Source organism: Chiloscyllium plagiosum, chromosome 6, assembly GCF_004010195.1.
Source record: "Chiloscyllium plagiosum isolate BGI_BamShark_2017 chromosome 6, ASM401019v2, whole genome shotgun sequence".
In the NCBI taxonomy this organism is placed as follows: Eukaryota; Metazoa; Chordata; class Chondrichthyes; order Orectolobiformes; family Hemiscylliidae; genus Chiloscyllium; species Chiloscyllium plagiosum.
The window spans coordinates 115451017-115459525 of record NC_057715.1 but is presented as its reverse complement, the minus strand read 5'-3'; the positions used below and the strand labels follow the sequence as shown (position 1 = coordinate 115459525).

Sequence of the window (8509 nt, the reverse complement as noted above, 5' to 3'; positions counted from 1 at the left end):
TTCCAAATACATGTCCCTCAGGATTCCCTCCAACAACCTGCCCACCACCGAGGTCAGGCTCATTGGTCTATAGTTCCCTGGCTTGTCCTTACCACCCTTCTTAAACAATGGCTCCACGTTAGCCAACATCCAGTCTTCCAGCACCTCACCTGTGACTATCAATGTTACAAGTATCTCGGCAAGAGGCCCAGCAGTCACTTCCCTAGCTTCCCACAGAATTCTAGGGTACACCTGATCAGGTCCTGGGGATTTATCCACCTTTACCTGTTTCAAGACATTATTTAAGAAAGGCTGTAAGGAAAAGCTGGGGAACTATTGACTGGGGAGCCTGATATCAGTGGTGTGTATGTTTTTGGACAGGATTTACATGCATTTGGAAAGGTAGGGACTGATTAAGGATGATCAAGGTGGCTTTGTGCGTAGGAAGTCTCACTAACTTGATTGAGTTTTTCTAAAGAGGTGACAAAGAAGATAGATGAAGGCAGAGTTGGGGGGGTTATCTATATATGGACTTCAGCAAAGCGTTTGAGAAGGTTCTGCATGGTAGACTGGTTGGTAAAGTTAGATCACATGGGATCCAGGGGGAGCTACCCAATTGGATCCAAAATTAGCTTGATGGTAGGAGACAGTGGGTGGTGATAGTTGTTTTTCAGACTGGAGACCTGTGTCCAGCAGTGTGCCACAAGGATTGGTGTTGCGTCCACTTCTTTTTGTCATTTTATATAAATATTTTGTTTAGTACCCATTTTATATAAATAGGTGTACGTATAGGAGGTATGGTTTGTAAGTTTGCAGATGACACTAGAATAAGTGGTGGAGTGAACTCTAAAGAAGATTACCTCAGAGTACAACGGGATCTTGACGAGATGGGCCAATGGACCGAGTGGCAAATGGAGTTTAATTGAGATGAGAGTGAGGTGTTCCATTCTGGGAAGACAAATCAGGGCAGGTTATGCTGTTAATGGTAGAGCCCTGGGGAGTGTTGTCGAACAAAGGGACCTAGGGGTGCAGTTTATAGTTCCTTGAAAGTGGAGTCGCAGGTAGATAGGGTGGTGAAGGTGGCGTTTGGTACACTAGCCTTCATTGGTCAGAACACTGAATATGGGAATTGAGATGTCATATTACAGCTGTACAGGACATTGGTAAGGCCACTTTTGGAATACTGCTACAGTTATTGTCTCCCTTCTGTAGGAAGGATGTTGTTAAACGTGAGAGGAATGCAGAAAAGATTTGAGGATGTTGCCAGCACTGGAGGGTTTGAGCTCTGAGGAGAGGCTGATTAGGTTGGGACTTATTTCCCTGAAGTGTCGGAGGCTGAGGGGTGACCATTTTATAGAGGGTCATAAAATCATGAGGGGCATGGATAGGGTGAATAGCCAAGGACTTTTCCCAGGGTAGCAGGATCCAAAATTAGAGGTTATCAGTTTAAGGTGAGCGGGGAAAGATTTAAAAAGGGGCCTAAGGGATAACTTGTTCCACATAGAAGCTGGTGCATGATTGGATAGAGCTGTCAGAGGAAATAGTGGAAGCTGGTACAATTACAACATTAAAAATGTTGGTAGGTGTGTGAATAGGATGGGTTTAAGGGCATGTGTGCCAAATGCTGGTAAATGGTCAGATTGGGATATCTGTTTGGTGCAGGTGAGTTGGACTAAGGGGCCAGTTTCTGTGCTGTACAACTTTATGACTCTAATGTTTTGCATTCTGACAGAGAAGTAGAAACCCTTATCACACGTCAAATAGAATTAAAGCACCATAACCCTCAGGGCTGTGAACCGAGAGCTGGAAAATGGGATTAGATTGGACAGCTCTGTCACCTGATACAGACACTGTCTGCTGACTGGCCTTGTTTGACTCTGCGGTTGTATGATGCCCGAGTATTTTCATTAAAGTGAAGAAGGCGTTTGGCATGCTTTCCTTTATTGGTCAGAGTATTGAGTACAGGAATTGGGAGGTCATTTTACGGCTGTACAGGTTAGGTCACTTTTGGAATGTTGCGTGCAATTCTGGTCTCCTTCCTATCAGAAAGATGTTGTGAAACTTGAAAGGGTTCAGAAAAGATTTACAAGGATGTTGCCAGGTTTAGAGGATTTGAGCTATAGAGAGAGGTTGAATAGGCTGGGGCTGTTTTTCCCTGGAGCGTCGGAGGCTGAGGGGTGACCTTACAGAGGTTTATAAAATCATGAGAAACATGGATAGGATAAACAGGCACTCTTTCCTGGGGTGGGGGAATCCAGAACTAGAGGGCATAGGTTTAGGGTGAGAGGGGAAAGAGACCTAAGGGGCAACTTTTTCACGCAGAAGGTGGTACGTGGATGGAATGAGCTGCCAGAAGATGTGGTGGAAGCTGGTACAATTGCAACATTTAAAAGGCATTTGGATGGGTATATGAATAGGAAGGGTTTGGCGGTATATGGACCAGGTACTGTCATGAGGGACTAGATTGGGTTGGAATATCTGGTCCACATGGATGAGTTATACTGAAGGGTCTGTTTCTGTGCTGTACATCTGTATGACTCTATGACTCACTTCCTGCTGTTCGGTTGTTCACTATAGGATGGAAACCCTCATAAACATGTGCGAGGCGTTTCTACAGGAGATTGAGACCTTTCCCAGGTAAGCAGTGCCGCAATTTGAGAACCTGAATTACGTTTTTAATAAAAAATAAATGGGGAACTAAAATGTTTGTCCCCACCCCACCATGCTCTGTCTTGCTCATTCACACTTGCCCTTAGTCTTGTCCTGGCCTTTTTAACTAAATCGAGGGCCATGGGTCCTGGAAGTGAAGACAGTTTCAGTATGGAAGGGCAAAATGTGTTGGCGCAGGCATGGAGGGCAGAAGGGCTGGTTCCTGTGCTGCATTGTTCTTTGTTCTAAATATTTGGGACTAACGTCAAATTATTTTTTAATAATGATCCTGAGAAGCTGCTTGGAGTGTTTTGTGATGTTAAAGATGCTACCTAAGGCAAGCTGCTTTTCTAAAATGCAGGGTCCCTAATTTTGATTTGTTGCTTCTTGGACTGGATTTGATTTTACAGATTTCCCCACAGCTTTCCAGATGCCGCCTCCCCAGAAACCCCTAGTCACATCAGTTTGTTTCAACAGTGCACTTTAATCATTTTGTTTTCCTCACCACCTCCAGGTACTTTGCGTCAGAACTGCACTATATACAGGATAGCTTCATTGAGAAGCTGCTGGAGGTTATGCCGAGACTGGTCGCCTGCAAGCCTGAGGAAATGGTGAAGATCCTTCAGACCACCCTACGGCACAGCAGCTTCCTCCTGCTCACCCTCCCAGAGCAGGTTTGCATTCCTAGGCTTTAGGAATTTCCTTCCAGAGGGATAGAATTAAAAGCAGCAACATTGTACTGAACCTATCATCGAATCTTGGTTAGAGTACAACAGGCTGGTTATAGGGGCACAGAAGGAGTGTAGAATTTGTTGAGAAGATGCCCAAACTGAGCTTGTAACTCGCAGGTGAGGATAAATATCCTGGGTCTCTCTCTTCTCAAGAAAAGACAAGACTAAGGAAATTACCTATTGAGACTTTCAAACTGTGAAAGGTAGAATAGATAAAAGATCTTATTTCTAATTGAGGGAAGTAGCAAACCTCTAGCTGTGCGTATCAGCTACAGGATGCACTGCAACATCTCAACAAGGTTCCTCTAACAGCAACTTCCCAGTCCATGGGACATCATCTCCTCCAAGCTGCCCTCCAAGTCACTCACCATCCTGACTTGGAAGTATATTTGTCATTCCTTCAGTGCTCCTGGGTTAGAATCCTGGAATTCCCCTACTAATGGCGTTGTGGATCTACCAGCAGCACACTGACTGCAGTGGTTCAAGAAGGCAGCTCATCCCCAACACCTTCTCAAGGGCAGCCAGTTCTGGCCTCGCCAGTGATGCCCATGAACAGATATTAAGAGATATCCTTATCCAAAATTCAGGATAAACATGTTCACCCAGAGAGTGGTGTGAATGTGGAACTTTGTCATGTGGAGTGGTTGAAATGAGTTGATATAATGCACTTAAGAAGCTGGTTAGACATTCAGTGACATTAGGATTAGAAGGAGTAAGAACAGAAACTTGGTAGCTCTGGCAGCATCTGTGGAGAGAAAGCAGTTTTGAGTTCAGTATGACTTTCAGTACTCTACAATTCTTTATTTTGAGGATTAGGATGTGCTGATAGGAGTGAGTTTGAGTGGAGATAGACTCTAGGGTGGGATGGTTGGACCAAATCGCCTATTTCTGTGCTGGCTGGTGTGGCTATCCTAGACCAGCATTTATTACCTTTGGATAGATGTCTTCCTTGCCTTTATAGTTAAGAGTCAACTACACTGCTGTGGTCTGGAGCCAGACCAGGAAAGGACAAAGGATTTTTTTCCCTAAAGAACATTAATGAAGCAGATGGGTTTTTACAAGATAGTTGTCACGGTCACTATCATTAAGATGAGATTTCTTTTCCAGAATTGGATTTAAAGTTCTCCACCTGCTTTGGTAGGATTTGAGTCCGTGTTCAGAGTGCATTGGCCTGGGGCTCTGAATTACTTGTCCAATTGGATTGCCGTGGCACCACAAGTTTCACCAACGAATAGCCAATATTACATTTTCCCTCTAATTTTCTTTGGGTGTGCAGTCCTCCAACCGTGCATGGCATCAACTTCCAGTGTGTAATACACTGGCCAGCAAGCGCGGGACCTCTGTGCGGCCACGCAGCTTGGCTGGAATATTGATTCTACAGAACTAAAAAGAAAATTAAGGTGAGCAGTCAGGATGAGCCACAGCACTTCAGACACAATATGTTTGTGGCAGGCTATTGCCCAAGACTGCTGTCCAGGGCTCTGCATAGAAGCTGCAGAACACGAGTGTTACAGTCTAGGATATCCTCCCTTTAGAAAAGGGAAGGCTAAAGGCTTGCCTGTTACACTTCTCACGGTATTTACTCTGGTATTATAAACTTCATTGTCTAGCTCTGAGTAATCCATACTCAGTAAGTGTCACGTCAGTTTGCAGGATAACCGTGATCAGGTGGTGATGGGGTTCAGCTCAGCAGACAAGGTCAGTATAGCATAGGCTGGCACTGCTGTGCAGTGCGTACGGAGTGCTGCACAGTCAGCAGTGTGGTCCTCTAGGTGTGATTGATATAGGGAGATGATGAATGTAGTCTTGCAGCCATGAGTTGCTACTCTGGATGGGAGAGATCAAATGGGACAGGGAATGCACCTGCTTCCAGTACTGGGCTAACCCTTTTGTTCTGTAGGTTCAGCGAGCCTCGGCGACCATCATTGAGCCGACAGGAGAGTCCGACAACCCTCTGAGGTTCACCTCTGGCCTGGTGGTAGCGCTGGATGTTGATGCCACTTTAGAACATGTACAGGATCCCCAGAACTCTGTCAAGGTGCAGGTATGTGGCCAGAAACCAATGAGACATCCACTACACGTATTAGCAGTAGTTCACTTTATCTCCGCGGAATTCTCAACCCGAGAGGACAGTGGATGCTCATTTGCTGAGAACATATGGGGCTGAAGTCAGTAAATGTCTGGATACTGAGGGAATTAAGGATTATGGTTGTTTTCACATTTTCAGTGGACACTCATCCGCTTTTTATAGGAGAGAGTTCCAGGCGCTCACTCCCCTTAATGTGAGGAAGGGCTTCCTGACATCTGACAGATGCTTGAATTGTCTCTCTTTGTAATGTTCTCCACTTGCCAAGAAATCTATCGATCTTTGTCTTGAACATATTCAGCAACTGAACCTTCTCAACCCTTGAGGGTAGAGAATTCCAAAGATTCTCCATCCTCTTGTGTGAAGAAATTCCTCCTCCTCCTCAGTCCAAAATGGCCTGCCCTTTATTCTGATAGTTTGTCTCCTGGTTTTAGACTCACCTGTCAAGGGAAACATCCCAACAATATCTACCCTGTCTCACACTGTAAGAACATCTGCAAGTTTTGTAGAGATTGTGCCTCAGTCTTCAAAACTCTAGGAAATACAGGTCCAGTTTCTTCAGTCCCTCCTCATTGAGATTTATTTTCCCTTTTTGAAAAATTCTGTTGCATTTGTTTCCACTGATCTCTCAGGCAGCACATTCCAGATTGCAAAAGTTTGCTCTGTCAAAAAACAGATCATCCCCAAAACAAGGTGAAAGTGAGGGTTGTAGAAGCTGGAGATTAGAGTGAAGATTAGAGTGGTGCTGGAAAAGCACAGCAGGTCAGACAGCATCACGTCGATTTTCCTGCTCTGTTGATTTTCCTTCTCCTTAGATGCTGTCTGACCTGCTGTGCTTTTCCAGCACCACTCTAATCTTGACTCATCCCCAAAACAAGGAGAAAGTGAGGACTGCAAATGCTGGAGATCAGAGCTGAAAATGTGTTGCTGGAAAAGCGCAGCAGGTCAGGCAGCATCCAAGGAACAGGAGAATCGACGTTTCAGGCATAAGCCCTTCTCATCCCCAAAACAGGTTTGTTTTTCAGTCAATTCTAATCTCTTAAGGTATACTACAATTCTTCCATCTCTTCATGAGCAGAGCAGGTGCAAACGGCAAATCTGTCAGCAGCTCTATTACAAACAAGGAACCGGGGCAGCTATGTAACTGAAGTTGTCTTTGGTGTCACCTGCAGATCATGTATCCAGATGGGCAGGCACACATAATCCACCCTAAACCGGCTGATTTTCGCAATCCTGGGCCCGGAAGACACAGATTGATTACACAAGTCTATCTCTCTCACACGGCCTGGACAGGTAAACCTGTTTACTACAACATAAACCTAAGTGTAGCATAATGCCTTTACCATAGAGAAAATACAGTCTTTCGCAGAATCTTAGGTATACTGGCACCAGAGTAAATGTTTAAGGGGAGCTACAAGGATGATAGCAGAACTAGAGATTATATCTGTTAAAAACAGAACAAGCTAGGGTTTTACTCCACCCAAGAGAAGGCTGAATGTTGATGTCATTTATTCTTTCTTGGGATGTGGGCATCACTGGCAAAGCTAATGTTTGTTGACTGTCCCGAATTAACCTTGAACTGAACAACTTGTTTGGTAATTTCATATCACTTGTAGATCACCGTTCATTCAGTATCGCTGAATTAAAATCCTGGAATTCTCTCCCCCATGGTATTGTGGGTCTACCTACACCACATGGACTGCATGTTTAAGAAGGCACCCCCATCTTCTCAAGGGGCACCTAGGGATGGACAATAAATGCTGGCCAAACCAGCAGCACCCTCACACCATGAATGGAGTCATTGAGATGTACAGCATGGAAACAGACCCTTCGGTTCAACTCATCCATGCCAACCAGATATCCTAACTTAATCTAGTTCCATTTGCCAGCATTTGACCCATGTCCCTCTAAACTCTTCCTTTTCATATACCCATCCAGATACCTATTAAATGTTGTAATTGTACCAGCCTCCACCACTTCCTCTGGCAGATCATTCCATGCACACACCATCCTCTGCATGGAAAAGTTGTCCCTTAAGTCCCTGTTAAATCTTTTCCCTCTCACCTTAAAGCTATTCCCTCTAGTTCTGGACTCCTCCACCCCAGAGAATTCAGTAGAGTGAATTAGATAAGGGTAGAAGGAGGCTGTGTGATATGTTGCCACCAGCAGAGACCTGTTTTAACTGAATGGCCTGTTTCGGTGCTGTTCATCTGATGTTAAAGAATGGGCACTGAGCCAAAGTCAGAAATGTGAGGTGGGAGCGACTGGAAGCTTGGTTACACTTTTTAAAAATTCTCTCTTGAGGAGTGTTGGGCATTGCTGGTTGGCTCCGATGAGGGTGACCACGATACTGTCATCAGTTGTGATAAAAGCCCCTCTGGTTCACTAGTGATTTCAAGGGAGGAAGTCTGCCTTCCTTCTGTCGTCTGGCTGACATGTGACTTCAGACCCACAGCAAAGTGGGCACCTCTTCACTGCCCTCCAAAATGGCTCAGTTCCGTGGTAGCAATGCCTACATCCCATGAAAGAATAAGAAAAGCTCTGAAGACGCTATGACCAGCAGTGGGATGGTGTGGGGGAGGGGTTGGTGCACAAGGTGCCAGGATTAGAAAAAAGAGAACTTTAGAGGTTACATTTTTTGGGTTTTATATTCCTTTATGGGACCTGAGCATCATTGAAAATGGGCCAGCATTTATTACCCATTCTGAACTACCCTTCTTTCAAATGGGCAGGATCTTGCCTGGTTCCTGTGATTAACTCCAGACACATACACTGTAAGCTCCTAAGAAGAGATTTGAAGATTTTTGCACCCGATGTCATTTGGTCCTCTGCTATTTTTCTCAGTCATTGACTTCCTTTCCCAAAACACTGACCCTCTGCTGAAATTTATTTCCACCCACTGTTCATATCATTCAAACAGTGATATTGATATAGTTCACCCAAAATGTCCAATGTTCCCTCTGGTCCCCTGTGCTGAAGACGGTCTTTGAAGCCCTAGTAGGTTTACCCAGTGGAGATGGTGCTCCCCTCGAAGCCCAAGCTGTGTGTGTTTACATCTCTTAAT

At 44.9% G+C, this 8509-nt stretch overlaps 2 protein-coding genes across 3 annotated transcripts in view; one reads left to right on the top strand and one right to left on the bottom strand.

Annotated features, from left to right (window-relative positions):
- LOC122550957 (transmembrane protein 164) overlaps positions 1-8509 on the bottom strand; it is an 82045-nt gene that overhangs the window by 11821 nt on the left and 61715 nt on the right. The gene's annotated exons all lie outside the window — the stretch shown is intronic.
- Positions 1-8509, top strand: part of ints4 (integrator complex subunit 4) — a 60881-nt gene that overhangs the window by 47964 nt on the left and 4408 nt on the right. For both annotated transcript variants that reach the window (XR_006311980.1, XM_043692496.1), the window contains exons 19-22: positions 2557-2616; positions 3143-3302; positions 5260-5403; positions 6618-6738. Coding sequence is in view for 1 of the 2 variants with exons in the window: in XM_043692496.1 (XP_043548431.1) it covers positions 2557-2616; positions 3143-3302; positions 5260-5403; positions 6618-6738 (485 nt within the window). In the remaining variant the exon portion in view is untranslated. The remainder of the gene's footprint in view (positions 1-2556; positions 2617-3142; positions 3303-5259; positions 5404-6617; positions 6739-8509) is intronic.